Source organism: Mauremys reevesii, linkage group 4 (genome assembly GCF_016161935.1).
Source record: "Mauremys reevesii isolate NIE-2019 linkage group 4, ASM1616193v1, whole genome shotgun sequence".
In the NCBI taxonomy this organism is placed as follows: Eukaryota; Metazoa; Chordata; order Testudines; family Geoemydidae; genus Mauremys; species Mauremys reevesii.
The window spans coordinates 29,813,595-29,834,326 of NC_052626.1; the positions used below are offsets into that span (position 1 = coordinate 29,813,595).

General features: G+C 44.1%; 1 protein-coding gene across 6 annotated transcripts in view; it reads right to left on the reverse strand.

Moving 5' to 3' along the window:
• SLC24A4 (solute carrier family 24 member 4) overlaps positions 1-20,732 on the reverse strand; it is an 80,579-nt gene that overhangs the window by 22,686 nt on the left and 37,161 nt on the right. For 3 of the 6 annotated variants that reach the window (XM_039538029.1, XM_039538028.1, XM_039538024.1), the window contains exons 5-11: positions 20,266-20,369; positions 15,974-16,048; positions 14,706-14,731; positions 13,815-13,868; positions 11,380-11,522; positions 5,732-5,901; positions 3,679-3,823 (exon numbers count right to left, since the gene is read on the reverse strand). In XM_039538029.1, the coding sequence (XP_039393963.1) occupies positions 3,679-3,823; positions 5,732-5,901; positions 11,380-11,522; positions 13,815-13,868; positions 14,706-14,731; positions 15,974-16,048; positions 20,266-20,369 (717 nt within the window). The remainder of the gene's footprint in view (positions 1-3,678; positions 3,824-5,731; positions 5,902-11,379; positions 11,523-13,814; positions 13,869-14,705; positions 14,732-15,973; positions 16,049-20,265; positions 20,370-20,732) is intronic. The other 3 variants (XM_039538026.1, XM_039538027.1, XM_039538025.1) reach the window with 3 other exon arrangements.

Genomic DNA, 20,732 nt, shown 5'->3' on the forward strand with positions numbered 1-20,732 from the left:
TTACAAGAGGCTTGAAGATGTGGCAATAAATGGGATTTAACTACGTGCTTACAGCTAAGCATGTGTTTAAGTGCTTTTTCTGAATCGGGGCTCTAAAAAGGCAGCTAAGCTGTGCCAGGGCTCTTACACATCAGTTCATTCTCAAGATATGCCAACTCAATCTCAGTCTGATGTACTCCAGCATTTCTTAACAATGCTGCTCCAAAGGATTCACAAGGAAACCTCCCCTGCAAGGTCAAGTGAGCCATCTCCATAACTGTATACCTGGCCTCCACCTGCTCAGGAAATGAAATAATCCTGTGGTCATTCCTCAACTCAGTCTCTCCACATTTAACACTGAGCACTGCCTTCCCCTCCTAGATCATTCTGTCTTAAATGGGCGCTGACAGACCAGAGGGGATTCTGTCTTTAAAACCATCCTGAGGAACAACAATTTATTAGTTTGTGCACAATCTACAGGGCTGAGCTGAATTTAAATTCTACTTTAAATTGTGTTATTTAACAACCCCGGTTTGAATAAAAGGGATTTAAGTAGCTGTGATCTCGGGGTGGGGGGGATGGGGGGACTATACTTTTTTTTTTAATACTTTTATAAACTGAATATTTAAAAAAAAGTTTAGTTGTAACAGGGCTTTAACTGTCTCACTCATCACATTTTTTATTTAGCCCATGCGCTGTTTCCACTCTACTTTATATTAACCAAACAGCAAAGTGTCAGATAAGCCTCAGGTCTTAAGAGCTAATTGTCCAAATGTTAACCTGCAGATGAGGAGAGATCAAGGTACTCTCTTTTTAGGGAGAACGGTTATTTTTCCATACAAGCCAAAGCCAAAATCTGGTAGTATAATAATCCCTTCCCCAGCAACTGCTGCTGTTGTCTTGTGTGTTTGGAGATGGCCCTGAACCAAACCTAGAACCTCTCTGAAATTTGGGGTGTTTGAAATTCAGTCTAGGATCCTGCCTGTATTTTGTAGCTTGAGACTATCTTTACCTCCTTCACGTAACTCTCCCTTTACTCCCAATTCCCATGCCCGAAAGCCTTAGTTCTACGACTGAGCCCCACCACTGAGAGGGCACCACACATAACAGGGAGTAGATCTTTAAGACAGTACATTCAAACGCAGCATTACTCTGAGGTAGATTAAACTGCACTTACATCTCTTTCAGAAGAAAGATGTTCTGACAAAAGTAACCATGGTGTGTAACTTAAAGAAGCAAATCAAAACCAGAAAAAGATGTGACTATAGAACAGCAGAAAAAAGTTTGGACTAATCCTTGGCCATCTTAACTGGGGCTCTAAAAAAAAAAATAATTTTTTTTTAATTAAAAGTGAATTCCCTACTTTGCAAACTGCAAGCACCTAACTTGGAAAGTCCTTTCAGTGTCTATTCTTCCTAGTGCTCTTTATAGTACAGAAAGAATACATGAACTACTGATCTTTAGAAAATGTATGTTCCTTATTCCTGGCCTGAAAATGCATCAAAAGATAGACAGAGGGAATGCTGGGAAACTGTCTGAAAATTACCTTTCTCCCTAAAGCCAATTTCGAATGTCAGATTTTTTTAGGCTGCTGATTGTACCATGGCTCTTAAACAACAACAAAGCATGGTGTTGTTTCTTTACGTTTTCCCAATGTTATTGAAGTGGGTGCTTTCGAGAGCAAAAAATAACAGAATTCTCCCTCAGAGTATGAGCATCCAAGCAATAGATAATCATCCACAGACAAAAGGGGAGTAAGAAAAGCTGAAAATAATGATGAGGATTTTAAATATCTAGTCTCTCTGCGCTTATATAAACTCTTCCAGTTCTAGCTGAACTTTTGCTCTATCGTAGTCTGAAGTGTCTCATCACCTATTCCACTCCGGCCTGTTGGGCCTCAATTATCTGAAAAACACTCTTAATAAATTCAGAAAGACTGCCTTAAAACAACGCCAATGGCATAACTTGCAGCCCTGTCCTCAGTTCAAACCCTTATGCTACCATGGATATTGTAGGACACAGGAAGCCTTTATCGGATCCCTCCCCCCCTCACCCCCCCCATTTACAATCAAGTCTCCTGGGTACTGAACAAAGCCAGAAATGATAAAACTTCCAGCCACCAGAGGAGTTATTTATTGTAATAGTAGTAAAGCTTTAGGCTGTGGGTAACATTTCCCCTGCGCTCAAGTTCTGCTCTGTGCAGAAATAGGAAATGAAACATGGGACTGTGATGCTCCAAACAAAACTGGTAGCAAAGGATGTGCTGAAAATATCTAGATGAAAAATTATCTTTACAAACGTGACCATTCACCCTTGTATTTATAATTATCTGTTTAAGTTTACAGTGATTTTAAATTGTCATATTAGCATGGTCCTGTGCGTCTATATGTGTAAATAAGCTCAATTTATTCTGCTTCAGAAACAGTAAAAAAACCTGTATAAATGCACTCGTTTGTTGCCATCAATCCATCTAACGGGGGTGTTTCTTTAGCAGATCAGTTGTCTACCATGTTTTATCTTCACAGGAGAACAGGTATTTATTATATAATGGGTTCTCTTTCAGGGGGTTCCAGTACATCTCTACCCCGATATAACATGAATTCAGATATAACGCAGTAAAGCAGAGCTCTGGGGGGCGGGGCTGCATGCTCTGGCAGATCAAATCAAGTTCGATATAACACGCTTTCACCTTTAAAGCGGTAAGATTTTTTGGCTCCCGAGGACAGCGTTATATCGAGGTAGAGGTGTATTTCCTAAAATCAACAGCATTTCTGCTTTCCTCATTCACATTTTAGAAACGGGGCCCCACAGAAATCAAAGAGCATTCTCAACTCTTTAATGTTCAACATCTAAAATTCCTTCTTCAGTTTCAACAGGGGTTGGCATTATTTTTCACTGTATAGAAATGTTGTTTTCTGCTGTTAAACAGCTGGTGTGCATCACCCCAGATGTGGCTACATTTCAGTGGCAGGTGAATTAATCCCTCTTATATGATCTGTAGAGCATTTTGAAATGAATCAACATATAAAGTGCTATGTAAATCATCACGATAACACTTTTCCTGTATATAGCCCCTTTCATCAGAGGATTTCAAAGTGCTTTCAAAAAGTGGGTAGTATTAGTCACTTTTTACATATGAGAACCAAACATGTATTTAACCATGAGGGCCTGTGTTTCCACTTGTTATTCTGAACCTCCTTTTTAATTCCTTCTCCTCCAAGAAGTCTTTCTGCCCTGTCATTAACATACATGTGTGCACCAGCTTACCTTTCATCAGGAGGCCAGTGTAAATAATTCATTCCAAGGCTATTATTGGGGGTGTGCTGATTAGATTGATCTATGTAGGTTATTTATTTATTCCCCTCTTCCAACTACCACAGTTATACATCCAGCCCAGCCCTGGAGAACTCCAGATCAGTCTTGAGTTCTTACCCTAGATCTCCACTCAAGCAGCACCTTCACCACTTCTGCACATGGCAATTGGAAATCAATGGCCTGAACCTAACAATGGCCCATTTTCATTTAATGTGACCTCCAGTTGGGTTTTGTCGTCATTCAACCCTAGCAAAACAACTTCAAATCAATTGCATAGTTCCACCTGACTGACTCTTGATTGTCTCTACAACCCATTTTTGGCATTTTAATTCCGTTCTGTTGTTCATTGTTTAGCATCCTCATTCTCTTGAAGATCAAACCTACCTGGTGCTGAAAAGGGAGATGCGTTTTCATGCTCATTCTCCTCCTCTTGATTTTCCACAATGATGTTCCCATTTTCAATATTTTCATGTTTGCCATTTTGAAGCGTTTTGCTTGTGCCATTGGCAGAGTGGATCAGTCGCTGACGCTGCACAGGAACACAGACCAAAAAAACAAAGTAATCTTTGAAAAACTCTTAACTTCGCTAATCTTGTTCACCTGGTCACTTCTGTTCTTTCAAACCCTACCACCTTGGAGGCCCTGATCAAATTTTCAGATGAATCCTATTTTAGCACAGAGTAATGAACATGGCTCATTTGGAAGCATTTCTCACCTATGTCTTCAGGCCTCAAGCCAGGAGTTGGGCTCATACCTAGTGGTGATGCTGCAGTGCTGTACTCCCGGGACTGCTGCACTATCAGTGGTGCTGTCCTTCAGATGAAACATTAACTGAGGTCACTTCTGCCCCTCTCCAATTCCTTCCCCACCCAGTCCCCCACAGGTAGAATTTAAAGATCCTGTGACACTTTTCAAATGGGTGAGGATTAGCCCTGCAGCATCCCTGGTCTGATTAAACATGAGGGTTGTTCATTGCTTTTGTGGAGCACATGTTGCTATGCTCACTGCACTACAGTAGCTACAATGGTTGCTATTCAAAATAAATATTCACCATATAATGAGAGCTGGGACACTGCACTAATTTCATACATTTCGGAAAGGCATGAGAGCTGTGCTATCTGAAGTGGAATGATGCAATAACTATTGGCAATTGCTGTCTTTTTTAATGGCAGCTGCTCCAACTCACTTGAAAGTGCTTTACAGTACCTTGAACATGAAAGGTGCTGCCAGCATGTGAAACAATTCTAAGCCTAACGTAACTGAAAAGGGAATTGAAAGTAGAGAGAACTCAAATCCACAATACGTTGCCAAACTTTGGTGGTTTGCATACAGTGGAACCCACATCTGGTTTGGGGTTTAGTTTTGCAAACTAAAAATGCCAGCTTTCTGGCCATTTCACTACTCAAAAATACTTTCTTATGAATCAGCTAATTGGCTGGAAAGCAACCCAGCTGCTGCTAAGTGGTTTAGCTGAACTTCTCCCACTCCCTGTACTGCACCACAGAGCTCACTTTCTAAAAACATATTTGTGTATGGTTGTTAGTTGGATTCCCCCCCCCCCCAAACATGCAGAATTTCTGCTAAACTGCCATGGACTGTTCACAGTGTGCTATAGTCCTGGGAGCTGTGTTATCTCCTCTATGTTATTGGAACTTGCAAGAACCTATTTTTCCTATACTTGTAAATCGCAAAATAAAAAGCCCTTCACTTGGACTTCATGTTACTCAGAAACAAAGGATGAAATCCTAGCTCCACTGAAGTCAATGGGGTTTTGCCATGGACTTAATTTAAGCTCAGGACCTTGTTGTTTGACCATTCTCAGGACTTTTGCGGCAGGGTTACGTGAAAGACAGGCTCCTGCGGTGACAACATGTTCACTGAGGGCTAATCTGAGCCTGTCTGAAGAAAATGTCCCTTGTGAAAAGTTTGATCTGCTTTCTCCTTTGTTATACATAACTCAGGACTATAAAGGTTAAACGCATTAGGCAAATGTCTGATGTGATTTGAAGCTCAACTATTAAAACACCTAATAAGGTCCTATGGTTGATTTATCTATTATGTTATCTTCCCTCAGTTCACTACTCTTAGAAGTGCTCAAATGCATTTCCAGTGACTAAAGGAAAAAAATCCATCTTCTTCTAGCAAGAGGAGTTTCTTAATCTTTACTCCCCTTGTACCTTCAAGGGCCCCCCTTCCACCGTGACCTACCCTTCCGTGAAAAGGGCTTAGTATGATGCCTATCACCCTGTCCTAGGCACCAATCAGTATAGTCACTGGAAAGTGACTTCAGTCTCCGCTGCCCTAGGAGCTCAGTTGGAGAGTCAACGTGTGATTCCAATGCCAAAAGCATCTCTATAAAAGAACACTGAGTGGGGAAAGTGGTCCTTTGGCAAACCCCCTTCAAAGCAGTCATTTGTTATTCTCTTAGTGAACTTACCTCATTAATAATGAGCCTGCTTGCCATCCGCAGCCTGGTTCTGGGTCCAAATTTATTTGTAATCATTATTCGTAAGCCAGCTTCAGGGAAGCGGAATTTCGGGGGACTGGAGCAGATGATCTCATCCACCATCACCACCGGGTTTTTGCCATATTGCTGCTTTCCCTTCACTAGTGATCACAATGCCAAGAGTTAGTTGGGAAATTCATTTCACCAGGCTTCCCTTTGCCGAGAGTTGCCCCATTGTGACTCATGCAAGGGATCACATTTACCTGAGTTCTTGAATTTGCTAGCAACAATCCCACAGTGTTTCTTGAGTCTCACAAATTTGATCATCATTGGCTCTCCCTCTCTACCTGATTCAGATCATGTGTTGAAGGAGGTTTTCACTATCTTGAGTGGAAATAGGTTGGTATGGTTCTCATCTAGCCATTCATACTGGGCCACCATTTTTCTTTGTTTGCAGACCATCACCATTCATCATGGGTTAGCAAGCGTTGCACAGACCACGCACAACTGAGAGAGCATATACAGCTCTTTGAAAACTGTAATGCTATCCAGTTTGTTTAAGGTGCTTAGCAGCTGTGGTCTCTTCTAGAGCCCTGTCAGGGTCCCTTAGTGTTGGGTTCCCAGTCCCTGCAGAACTTCACTTTAATTGAATAGAATATTAACAATATCTCTAACAATATGGGATTTCAAACCATCCAAATTTAACACAATTACTTCTGGATAATTGTTATAATTGATCCTTTAATACAAAGGAACTTTAAAATTATACAAAGGTCGGAGTTGTGGTATGGTATTACAATAATAAAAGGCACTATATTATACTAGGAATCAATACAAGTGTAATCAAAGGCTTCTTAAAACTTCACAAATCCATGCCAGTATTTCCATAAATGCTACAAACTACACATAGCAAGCACAGCAAGGCTCAGCAGACAGGAGACATACCCATGTGCAGTTGGAAACAGGGCAAGAAGTATGCATGTGATTGAAATAAAAAATTATCCCCTGAGTGTGTGGGGGAAGAGAGAAAACAGCATTCTTTACTGCTTGGGTTATTGCCCTTTTTTTTTTTTGGACAGCAGGTTACTTACATTAAGAGGAGCGGAATTTAGGAGGCAAAAGTGAAAGACAATCATTAGTGCATAGTTTCAGTCAGGAAGCAAAGGAAATCTGGGAAAACATTCAACTCAAATGAAGGAATTAGAATTGATCTTTCATGTAAATGCATAGAAAGCTACACAGTTACTGAGCCTACATCTGTTATTCACTCCAGTGATTAAATATTTTTGTTTTTTTTAGGATGAGGTCAGTTTCAATATACATGTGCAAACTACATCATCTATTAAAGCTTTGCAACTTGTAGCATCTTCTAACACATACGTTTTGGGATCTGAGAACAGATCCTCCCATTAACGTCCACCCCCAAAAAACTCCTGGATGAGATTGTAAATCTGCAATACACCCTTTTACCCTCCTGTGCTTGAGCCTCTTGGTACTGGGGGAGGCAGAACTTTACAAGACACTGTTTTGTGTTTCATTAAAATGAGGCTTTTGGTGAGGGCATGGTGCTCACATGAAGCACATAAAGATATCTTAAAGTTTCAAAAGAAAACATGTTCTATCCAGAGCGTCAGTTAAGTAGCTTTGGCCTTGCAGTCTAATCTACAATGAAGGATGAAACTAGGAATAATTTTGTATTGGGTGAAGGTAAAGCAGCAATTCTCCTCACACTCCCAATATCTTCATCCAAATTTAATGGGATATTGCAGTGAATGCAAAATAAGGAGCAGTGCTCTTCCGAAGGCTCTCTAGGAAGTGATTGCACTGAGGCTATTTTTCCTGTGAAGCAGTGTATAGCCAAGATATCCTGAACACTTACAGTTGTGATCTGACTCTCATTTAAAGAAGACTCAACCATAGCAGCCTAACATTTGCTTTAGTTGAGAAAAAAAAATGTTTCACAACAATCCTGGAAAAGAAGAAAGCCCTGACACTTTGATTTAACGCAGTCTTGCTAGACTAGCAACTCTCAAGTGAGTTTCTCCAGTGAAATCTCCAAAGCACTCCTTGATCATGCAACTTGTCAGTGAAAACAACACGGAAGTACTGCAGTCACAATGGAACTAATTCTAGGAGCACTAATGAGATTGTGGCAAAACATGCTCAGGTTAGAATAGGGTGACCTTATTTTCCCCGAAGGCCCCTACTGCCTGCCTGCATGGGATTGGCCTGGCCCAAGCCATTCTCCCGATCCCTCCCTCCCTTCTGCTCAGGGCTGGCATTGCTGCTCTTCCACCTCCACCCACATGTTCCTCCATGCCCCACTAGGAATTGCGATACACTTTTTTTTGGGCAAAACTGGGCATATGTCCAGTTTTCTCTTGCCAGCGGATGATCAGTTGGCAAGAGAAAACGGGACAAATGGCTGGCTTTGCTAAAAAAGTTGGGATGGCCGGGACAGGGCTTAAAAAAGGGATTGTCACGGCTAAAACGAGACATATGGTCACCCTAGGTCAGAAGGACCTTTGATGAATTACAGGGTAAAAACCTCACCATCGAGGTACAGTGCACAGATTATGGGAGTATGAATTACTGCAGCCCCAAGGCTAACACGGCACATTTATTCTGCCTATTTTTCTCTTCAATCTGATTCCATCTGTTTCTGGAGACACACGGCCCAGCTCCATATGGTCCAGATGGGTCCCATTTCACAAATGGCATAAGTGTTTTTTACAAATAAAGGGAAAGCATTTTCTGCAACTCCTTTGTACATCCTGCAAGGGGAATATCCTCCAGCCATGGTATTTTCTTTTCAGAAATAGGCAAACTTTCTGCTCAGCAAACTTTCTGCTCAGATGCAAAGTCTACTAGAGTCAGTGGAAAGTGACTCATTGACTTCAACAGGCTTTGGATCAAGCCCTGTGGCATCTAGCCTGTGTTCAGTACAGACTCACACAACACACTCTTAGCAAGAGTTTTCTGTTACCAGGGAGGAATCAAACCCACGCCATCTGAGGGGAGCATGGGGTCAATATATATATATAAAAAAAGCCCAGAGCACTGAGCCACGGTGCCTGTACTTTTAAAATGGGAGCATTATTAACAGGAGTACAAATCTTTTGCCTTCACTTCTGCATATAGAACTCGTCCTTGAAATTGAATTTTTCTCAGGGTGAAAAGCTCTCTGTATGAAAATCCAGTAATGGAACCTTTTATGTTTCACCAGTGGAAGCTCTTGAAAGTAATAAAATGTATGAGCATCAAAGGCAGCTGTACAGTATGTGAACCTCCCTTTTATCTGCACCTACAGTAATAGAATTCCCATCACCAGTATGAAGAAAGTACCTAACTGAGAGCAGCTGTTCTTTGTTAGAAAATAATCAGACTTGGTATGTACGGGCAGCAGCAGATTAAGGTCAGATCCAGCCCATTGAACCCTGGGGCGGTATAGCAGTGGATTCTGAAACTTGCTTGCCACAAGTAGAAGGCAAGGCAGCAGGCCAGCTGATGGAAGCCCCCCCCACACACACACACTCCCACACACACACCTGAAGACTGCTGGCAGTACCTGAGGAAGATGGAGTTCAACTCAGGAGGAAGCTGGCCAAGAGCAGGCCAAGGCAGAGGCAATGCAAGGTCATGGCACGTTCTTGCCCAAGAGGAATGAGGTGCAGCAGACAGCCATGTGACTGTCTTTAGGAGAAGGATCTTGCTGCCTGATGCACAAAGTTGTGAGGCAATCTGGATGAAGCACCTCTCCCACTACTCACCACACTTCCTTCTCTATCCCCTCATCTTTATCCCACCCATGTTTTCTCTTCCTCTCTCACCCTAGGCAGGTCCCCTTACTTCCCTTTGTCCACTGTCCCCATGGTAATGCCCATTCCCACACTACCCCACCTCTGATTTCTAGTGGTGGTTTGGTCCCTCCCATGTGGTCTCAGATTGTGGTAAGAGGGGGAGACTGCGGCTGGGGATGAGGAAGGGGAGGAGCATCAGATATGGGGAGGGGGTTGGCCTCAGATTTCAAGACAGCAGAAAAGTTAACAGAGAAGAAATCTGTTGTAGGGAAAGTTTGAATGGAATGAAATTTGGGTGGATCTAGGCTATTTTTAGCCTCCTTATGTAATACCTCTGAGAAACTCAAAGCACTTTACAGACATTAATTAGTCCTCACAACATGCCCATGAGGCAGATGAGGTAAGTAACTATTCAATATTATTAGCCCCAATTTACACAGTGGCTAGAGAAATTGAAGCTTAAAGAACATATATGACTTGGGTAAAGTCACACAGCAAGATGGCATCCATGCCAGAAACAGAACTCAGGTGTTTCAACTCCTAGGCCTGCATTCTAACCATCTGCCTGGTGGAGCAGACCAACCTCAACATTCCTTGAAAGGACTCTGACCAATTAAGTGATATGCAGCACTTCCAGCTTTTTGTCATATAGGAAGATTATTCTCTAATCCTGAGGAAATCTCCCATCCAAGAGAGAATGGATAGTTCACTATGGAATAGTCCTTCTGTTACCTGAAGATCCAACATAAAGAAGGATCATAATACTTGCTACAAAGTGATTCTCTCTTAATCATGCCATGGTTTCATATAAGAAATGGATTAATTTATTTGATTATTAATATTTATACTAGAATAGTGCCTATGACCCCAACTGAGACCAGGGCCACATTATGTTAGGCACAGTAGAGTATTGTAAAAGACAATGCCTACTCTGGACAGCTCCTAATCTAAACACACAAAGTAGAAAAGGGGAGGGGGCATATTCATACTGCAAGTCTGCGGTGAGGTGGATTGATCCAAAATGCACTGAGCGAACAGAGCCTTAGCCCACCTCTCTTATACCACTAGCCACCCTTTCCAAATGCTGCACACATTTCAAGAAGATGCAGCTTCCAGATACTTGAAGTTGCTTGAAAATAATGAAGCAGCAAGACCTGACTAGCCAGGAAGGACTCAAGGAGTGAGAGGGGCTGAGCCAGGCAGCAAGGACTTGGTTCTGAAGACAGGAGGGGATATAAACCCCAGACAGAAGAAAATGCAGAAGAGCTGAAAGATTCAAGAGGAACAAACGTGCTGACTCTCTCATGCTGTAGTGGCAGCAGGAAATCATCTTCCCCATGTGGCTGCCAAAACCCCTCCCCCCCAAATACTTTCCACATCTGTTTAGGAACAGACCTTGCCATCCTAGTACTCAAACTCAACCTCACATTTGGATGGTTCCTTTTGCCACCCTGGCCATCGCACCCCAATGCAGGTTTCACCTACTGCCTGGAACTTAATTCTTACACATCTTAAAGTGAAAATTACCTTCTGCATACACAGCCAAGAAAATATTTATTTCATTTATGGTTTTGTAACTCATTCACCTATTGCTGAACCAGAGAGTAGAAGACAGCAATGCTGCAGGTGTTCAAAGTAGCATGTTTCCATCACCTCTAGAAGGAAGTATGATTCTCAAAGGCTTGGCTGCACTGAATTTGTCAACTTAGTCTAATAAATATGTCATTGTCCTTCTTGCTTACGGTTGAATATTATCACTGTTTTGATCACCATTGGAAAAAAACTTCCATACACAATGTATGTCAACTCTTTGTCCAACTCCTGTCTGCTCAGCCTTACCTTTCCATAGCAATGGCATGGATGGGTCATCACAGCTTATGTCATAACATTTATTACCATCTTCCAGCTCATTGCTGACTGTGTTGCCATTCCCAACGTTCATGCTTTTGATGGTAAACAACTTTTGCATCCTCACATTGTACCTGAAAGTGCAAAAAGATGGGTCTGAGAATGCTGGATTGTTGGAATACTTCTCCAAACTCCCAGGCTGATGCAGTGTAACCCAGCCCACAAGGATTATTTTGTGACAACCTACATTACGCTAGGAAAAGCCAGAGAGTATCAAACTCAGTACTGCAGGAATGACTAAGCTTTGCCCACCTGAGGGCCATTTTGGCAACCTGACAGAAGAACAAGGACTGCACCTAGCTTGCAGGCTTCAGAAAGCAGTTTTAATTCAGAAATACATTCCATGGAGGACATTTAGCTCAAGGTAAAGCATTGCATGCTGGATGTGAAGCCTCAGAAATCTTTGTCTCTCTATCAAAGAGCATGAGAGCAGCAGCATACAGAATAGCATTTGGCCCCCAGGACAAGCTTTGGACATGCTCAAACCACATCAAGGGATCTTGAAGCACATCCTCTGTATACTGAGAGGTTTCAGCATATACAAGGGGCTCTTCTGTCTCTTAAGAATTTAGTTTGTTCCACCTCATGGGACATGAACTTTATAAGATTTCTAAAATGTACTGTAAATATACAAGCAATTACATGTAAATGAATGTCATTGAAATCTATGTCAGACACAGATGCCACATTGAATATATCCCTTCATTTTAATAAGGGTTTTGCATTAACCTCTTCACGTTCTGCAGGCTGTAACAGAACCATTACACAGCAACTATTTTTATGACATCAGTCCTGAGCTGCTCTTCTCCTTCCTTAAAGGATTACCTCCTTATCTCTGAACTCTTATGAGCAGCTTTCTGATTTAAATGCCACCATTGAGGAAGTCATTTAAAATATTTATTTCACATTATAATGCATGTTATCACCCTTTTGACAGAACTGAGAGGGAAGGATTTCTGTTGCAGTGAAAACTGCCAAGCAATGAGGACTTTATTTCCTGGGGAAAGAGGAAAATAAAGCCATAATCAGGCTCTGCATTGCCAATGAGTTGCTCCAATACAGATGCAATGTCTTTGGGGGCTGGATTTGTGGGCTAGGGGTCTGTCTACACTGCAGTTGGGAAGTGTGACTGTAGCATTTGTCGACATACCTGAGTTAGATTTAATCTGCCTAGCATAACAGTAAAGACAATAAGGCAGCTGCTCGACTATCTGGGGTCCCAGGTGGGCAGGACTGGCCTGTACTGCCATGATTTCACTGCTATTGTTACTTGAGCTAGCGATGATCTAGCTAGATGAAAGCTAGCTTGGGTATGTCTACATGTGCTCCAATCACACCTCCTGATGGGAGTGTAAATATACCCAAAGACATACTCACTATGCAATGGCCTTTTCACCAATGCTGTGCACCAGCATACAAGAGCTCAAGGTGTGATTCTCAGGAGGGTTCTCTCACCCTGTGGACTGACAGGGGCAGCACTGTGGGGACAGCTGGCTAAGCCCCACCATGAGAAAGAATCCACCCTATAGTGACCCTTCTGGTTGACCTAGTAGTGGTGCTGATGGGCTCAGGAAGGCCCTAGTGTTGAAGGGGAAGTTGAGGTCACACAGGAGATGGTTTTGGTGGGCACAAGGTAGGAGTAAATGGGAGGGCAAGAGACAAAAAGGGGGTACCGACTTCTCCATCTCTTCAGATAAGCAGACTATACCTCGTCTCCTCCCAGGGGAGGGATGATTCATAGACTCTGAGGAGGAGCGAGAAGTGAGGGTGAAAGATAAGGATAAGGGCCTCAATACATGACAGGTCTGGCAGGGAATGTTCTTGTGGTGAATCCATGCTCTGCTGGCTGCCTGGAAGCTCCTTCACATGGTCAGTCCACAGAGGTTACAAAAACCAGGACAAACTGCTGGTGTTTGTAAAACTAACAGATGCTTGGACAGGGCTCTAAAATAAGAAAGTTTCCAATTTGCAAGGACCCACAGTTACTGGCGGTGGTAAAACTGGGAGAACAAGAGCAGCCCTCCAGAAAAAAGCTTCTAAAAATACATGTGTGTTCTGTTTTACTCATAACCTCCATGCTACTTTACAGTCATGGAGCTAGAGAACCCATTTTTGACCTTTCTCCTCAGCCACCTCTTAGACCTACTGTGCCCTATTATACAACAAAAAATAAACATCCAAAGATTTGCTGCTATCTGCAGTACATACTCCAAGAGTGTGTTGATCTACCACAAGAGTGGGGGAGGTAAGACAGGGAAATGAGATTGTCGGAATTCTCCTCAGCTGGAGATCAAAGAATGATGCAATTCTAGAGAAACAATCGTCAAATTACAATTAAAGAGCACAGAGAGGGGAGAAGCACTTACTTCATAATAAGTATGTAGAAGAAATACATAACGATGAGTATAAGGCTCTCCCACCTCAAAGAGAGAAAAGGAAAGGAAAGGAATTAGTAGGGTCACGCATGCTGCTGTAATCTTATGGTATTTTCAGTAGGAATGTGCCACAGGTAGCAGTATGGGAAGTGTCCTCTGCCTTTGTGTGCACTGAATTCCCAGTGGTAACATTAGAGGGAGTTTCAAGGGCCCAGAAGAAGCAAAACTCCTTTGGGCTTTGAACATCATACATATTATGTATATTTCACTTCAACATTTTAGAACTGTGCTAGAGCTATGGAAGACAGAGCTGCACCATTCCAGAAGCAGTGACCAGAGCCATTCTACCAGCAGAGCTCATCACGGACTTTGGAGCGGCTCTTATGCCTTCTTTCAGGAGATGCAGCTTGTTCTCCCATAGATCCAGGGTTGGCTTCTCAGCTGGAGTGGGGAGGGGAGTGGGAGAGGAGAGGGCCTATGGTATGTGGTACCACTGGAAGTGCTAATACTTCTCTATAGCTTCATCTCAAAGAGCACTGCAACGGGATTTTGGCTGCCCTGGGTGCAGGTGTGTAAGGGGATGAAAGTGTTTCCTGCACCCCAGGCCTCATCCTGCGTACTCAGGCAGGATGTTAATGTTTTCTGGTCATTAAATTTTCCTTTAGTTTTCACTATTTATCATACCAAAAAAAACCCCAACAAACCTAATTAAAGACAGAAAGCGGTATCTGCCCTGGGACAAATCCAGTGCTCACTCACACCCCATTGGTCTCTCTGCCATTGCACAGGATGTAAGCACTGAATTTGGCTAAACTGTGATTGTAGGTACTGAACAGTGACATGGAGAACACACTAATTTGAGAAATTAACAATACAACTTACCATACTATTTGCTCATCATATATGAACTGGAAGAAAAAGAAACAAACAAATTGACCATTTCTCCAGTCCCACTAAAAACTGGTCAGCTGCACTGTACAGCAGGCGAAGAATCTTCACAGAGGAGTATTTATTTATTTGCTATACTGTCATTTCCAACCTGAAGCTACTGGAGCTTTCTCCTTCCCACTCTTCCCATCCCAAACCTTCTACTGTACCTGCTGTCAACTCTGCAACATCAACCATACAACCAAGATTTGGGCCTTTCTTAAAGGCTGCTATTAAAGTCACTCAGCTAATGGTGCACGAGAGATATATGCAATGTGTGTGTGTGTTTAAGAGTGAGCAACCATATGTCTGGAAGACAGGTAGTGGGCTCATACAAGAATGTGGTCTATTTTCCAAGATCAAAGGCATCAAGTCCTTTCAAAATTTGCTCCAGAATTGCTTCTCCAGCCATGCAGCCACACAGCTGGGCCATCAGAACAGCAGGTGATCCCAATTTAACTCCATTTTATGCCATCTCCTTTGCTTGAATGGGCCATTGCTGTTCTATTTTTATTATGAATAAAATAAATTAAGATGACTCTCCTCCTCCCTGCCAGCAAATACTTAAATATAGAAATGTCAGAGTTACTACACTGCTCTGAAAAAATATAATGGTCATTTCAGCTATGCCCAAACTTTGCCTACTAAACTCTGCCTGTATTGGCAATTTATCTGTGGGACAAGCCTAACATGTACTAGAAGCTGCAGACAACAGCCACCCTGCCTCTTTAATATGGTGTGCACTTTCTAAATCCCAACATGCTCCAAGAGAAATTACTTGGATCAGAATGGAACACTGCAAGCTGGGACCTGTAGTTTCTGTGAGGCAGTGCTTAATTTGTAATGAAAGAGGTGCCAGGGCTCAAGCAATTTTTTTTACTTTAATAACTAATGTGGCAAGCCCAGAGGTGCCAGGACTATGAACTGCCAAGCCTAGAGGTGCCAGGGCTCACCCTGGCTCTGAGGTATAGCAATGATCTGTTTTGCAGAGTTTAATGGGCTGACTTTGGCTATTTGAACATGCCAGCCTTATTCCAAAGAGCTGTATGAAGTTCTTCTATTTGAGCCCTTACTCACCCTAGTGTACTCTTATTCCTGTGAGTAACTGATGTTAGTGGGACTTCTTATTTGAGTAACCACTTAGCAGTGCAAACAAAGGCTTTACAGTCTGGCCATTTGGAATTAAACCCTGAAACATGTTAAATGTTAAGAGGGACACTTACAATGATAAGAAGGATCACAGAAAGCGTGTAGTACATGGAGTCCCTAAACACAGACCACCAGGTGAGACGAACCACCTGAAAAGAAGCACAGTTTTAGCTGACAAACAACAGTGATTTCAAAAGTTTGTAAGTAAAACTAAGAGCTTGATCTTAAAATATTTAGCTGCATGAGTAACTTTACTCATATGAGTAGTCCCTCTAAAGCCAATGGGGATATAATAGGGATACATTAAAATTACATGCCTATGTGTTTGCAAGATTAGGCCCTAAAATGTATCTATAATTACCACCATTAATAAAAACCTTATAAATGCCTCCCTTAAGGAAATGTATTTCTTACAAATGGTATTTTCATTGCTAGTGGTTTTAAGTGAACAAGAAGCAAAGCACAACTTGCTGCAGTTCTGCAAATTAACAATTCCCTCTTAATTTTATTTGGAGGTATATTGGATTTAATATAAAAATTGTGATATTCATGAATGCATCCTACGGAGAAGGGTGATCAAATGCTTTAGGATGTAAATAACTCACCACAGGAGTCAGGAAGGATTTTTTTCCCTCTCCACTTATACTGATTGTAACACGGTGCTGGCCTAAGAGGCACTGAACCAGCCCTTGTTAGCTCAGAACCTTCTAGCGCAGCTCCCATACAGGGGAACTGATTGGAGCTGGTAGGATGTGGCTCATTAAAGGAGCCTAAGAGTAATCACCTGTGAGCCTGCTGGGGCGAAGGCCTATAAAGCTGGCAGGCAGGGGAGATCAGAAGGATTAAGGAACTACTGCTTCCAGCTAGCAACAGGAACTAGTTGTCCCCTGGGTGGCTACCTATCTCCTATTGAATTGTACAGAGTTGTATATAGATGGTGGTGGGAATGAACACAGAGAAATAAAAGGACACTGGGTTTTGCAAAGTAAGAGATCTCTGGCTGATTTGTACTGTGAGTGACACAGTGCACATCTACAGGTGGGGGCTTGTCCAGGATCCTTAAACCAGTGAATACAGTTGATGGCAATGGAGGAGACCCTGAAATGGCTCATAGAGCAGCAAAAGCAGACCCAGTAGGCCCTGCAGACTTTCCAGCAGGCCCACCAAGCGGAGAGACAGGCCGTTTTGGCCTGGCAGGTGGAGCAACAGAAAAACCTGCAGGATTTCATCTGCGAGCAGAGCAATGTCCAGGGGCAACTCCTGCAATGGCTGGTGAGTCCTGGAACAGGGGAGGGCACCTGGCTGCTGGGCTGGGGACTCTATAAAATGAGCCCGGTGGATGACCTGGATGCCTTCCTAGGGACTTTTGAGAGGGTAGCCACGGGGGCTGGAGGGGACAGGGCAACCTGGGCCCTCTGGCTTGCCCCTTATTTGACCGGCAAGGCTCAAGCTGCCAATATGGCCTTAGGGGAGGAACATGCCCAGAATTATGAGGCCGTGACAGCCACAATATTGGACCGGGTAGGCCTGCCGGCGGAGCGGTACAGGCAAAAGCTCCAGTCGGCCCAGTGGACATTGGCTGTGCAACCACGGGCATTTAGGCAGCGGTTAAGGGACTGGGCCACACGCTGGCTGAGGCCAGATACGTGGCCCCTGGAGAAGGTAATGGACTCCTTGATACTTGAGCCGTTTTTGCAAAGTCTCCCGGAGACAGTGCGGATATGGGTAAAAAGGCACCAGCCAGGCACTGTCGAAGATGCAGTCAGAATGACTGAGGCATATATAGAGGTGGAAGGACCAGGGGCGGCTGCAGGCACAAGCACGCCAAGCGCGTGCTTGGGGCGGCAAGCCACGGGGGGCGCTCTGCCGGTCGCCGCGAAGGTGGCAGGCAGGCTGCTTTCGATGGCTTGCCTGCGGAGGGTCTGCTGGTCCCGTGGGAGGTCCGCCGAAGCTGCGGGACCAGCGGCCCCTCCGCAGGCAAGCTGCCGAAGGCAGCCTGCCTGCTGTGCTTGGGGCAGCAGAATGCCTAAAGCCGCCCCTGGGAAGGACCCCAGGGGGAGGACCGACAGCAAAAGGACAGAGAAGTGGGACGAAGACCCATAGACTCCTTCTCCAGCAAAGGCAAGGAGAAGAAAAGGGAACCCTGAGAAGTACTCAAAAGACCCACCCGGGTAACCTCCTGGTGGTGTGGGAAGCTGGGACACATAAAACAAGACTGCCCAGATATGGAGTCAAGTATCAGAGGGGTAGCTGTGTTAGTCTGGTTCTGTAGAAGCAGCAAAGAATCCTGTGGCACCTTATAGACTAACAGACGTTTTGCAGCATGAGCTTTCATGGGTGAATACCCACTTCTTCGGATGCAAGTAGTGGAAATTTCCAGGGGCAGGTTTATATAGGCAAGCAAGAAGCAAGCTAGAGATAACGAGGTTAGTTCAATCAGGGAGGATGAGGCCCTGTTCTAGCAGTTGAGTGAAAACCAAGGGAGGAGAAACTGGTTCTGTAGTTGGCAAGCCATTCACAGTCTTTGTTTAATCCTGAGCTGATGGTGTCAAATTTGCAGATGAACTGGAGCTCAGCAGTTTCTCTTTGAAGTCTGGTCCTGAATTTTTTTTGCTGCAGGATGGCCACCTTAAGATCTGCTATTGTGTGGCCAGGGAGGTTGAAGTGTTCTCTTACAGGTTTTTGTATATTGCCATTCCTAATATGGAGTGCCGTTGGGTGGACTTTTGTGCATGGACACAACAGGCGGGAAGGAACTGGGGCTTGGTATGCCCACCATGCCTGTGAAGGGGGGGAGACAGACCCAAATGGCTGTGGTGGACACCGCCTTGAATTGCATGCTGGTGTGAAAGGTGCTAGTCAAGCTACATTGGCTCATTCTGGGGGGAAAGGATGGCCCTTGGGTGCATACATGAGGACAGGAAGTCCTGCCTGGTAGCCCAGGTACCCCTGGAAGCGAAGGGTTGCTTCAGGTGGAAGTGGATAGGGGTCCTGGAGAAACTACCGTGTCCAGTAGTGTTAGGTCGGGACCGGCTTCTGCTACTGGGTGCAAGGCAGAGGGGAACCCTGAGAGGGGGATAGATATCCTGAGGATGAGAACCCCCAGAGAGGGAAGTGGGCCTAGGCCTGCGAATCAAAAGAAAACTCCTAGACAACAAAGTTCAGAGCAGGCTAACCTGCAGGAAATGTATATGGGGGAACTGGTTAGTCGGAGCCCTCCAGGAGAAGGGAGGGATGCAGGGGAGCACCCCAGAATCCTGCTCTCCATGGAGGAGGGCCCAGATTTTCAGGGCGGTCTGGGGGAAACTGAGGCACAGAAGGTCCCACCCAGAAGTGGGATGAATGCTGACCCCCCCGTTAGAGGGGGGAACCGCTGGGAGATATGAGGGAAACTGAGTTGTGGAAGATCCTGCTCAAAGATGGGGCAGACTCCGAACCTCAGCTAGACACCAAGGGGGAGCTGGGAATAGGAGACTTGCCGCTGTGTAGCTGGTGTGATGACCTGCGGGCTGAAGCAGAGATGGGGCACACCACTCCCTGAGAAATGCTCCTTCTGAGGGAGAGGGATGAAGAAACCATCTGGGGTGCTGGCTGAGAAGGACCTGGCTGGGAGCGAGGAGGCCTCTCCAAAAGAGTCTCCTTCGGTGGAAGGGCCGAGGGGCCAAAGGCGGCCTGGGAGTGCCATTCTTAAGGGGTGTGTGTGTAACAGGGTGCTGGCCTAAGAGGCACTAAACCACCCCTTGTTAGCTCAGAACCTGCTAGCGCAGCTCCCATCAAGGGGAACTGACTGGAGCTGGCAGGGTGTGGCTCATTCAAGTTGCCTAAGAGTAATCACCTGTGAGCCTGCTGGGGAGAAGGCCTATAAAGCTGGCTGGCAGGCAGGAAGTGGGAAAGGGGTGGGCGGGACAGGAGGGGTGAGGAATTGCTGCTCCTAGCTAGCAATAGGAAATAGCTGTCTCCTGGGTAACTACCTAACTCTATTGAATTGTACAGAGTTGTATATAGATGGTGGTGGGAACAAACACAGGGAAATAAAAAGACAGTGGGTTTTGCAAAGTAAGAGATCTCTGGCTGATTTGTACCGCGAGTGATGAAGCACATGTCTACACTGATCAACTGACTGAGGATGTAATGGCAAATGGGAAGGAATATCAGGTAGTGGCCACTTTGGAAAGCTGAGACAACTGCTATTTTGCAGCATTACCTATTTGTAAGATGTCTGAATTATTTCTAACATGATCACTTCCCTTGTCTTACAAGCACTTTCATGCTTGTTTTCCATTAGCATTCCAATATTTCTCAAACATTTTCCATACAAAAGGAAAAAATTAAGTAACAGAGAGCCAAAAAAAGGTAACCTACTAACCTGTCCCGCAAATATCCCACAGACGCCAATAATGCAAAGGATGTTGAAAACTGCTGACCCAACAATGGTCCCAACTCCTACATCACCATGAGTGATAAATACACCTGGAGAGAGAGCAATACATTCACAATTAACCCCTATCACTTCATGAATGGCAATGCCTATTTGTTCAAAATGTGTATCAACTGAACAACAAAAATCTGTGATCATTTAAATGTTTAACCAAAATTAGATTAATAATGAGTGCATCTATCAGCTGCGCCTTCTGAAGTTTTTGGGATTGTTAGCAGCTATTTTGTATGCATATTTTATGAAAAGGAGATGTAAAACACCTCCAGTGACATCAGAACTCTACAATGTAACTGACTTCGAATGTTACAATAAAGCACAGGAACTTTTCCCTGGACAGTTAATGTTTAGATTTCTGTCCCTTGAACATCTGCAGGGATGGCACTACCTTCAAAGAA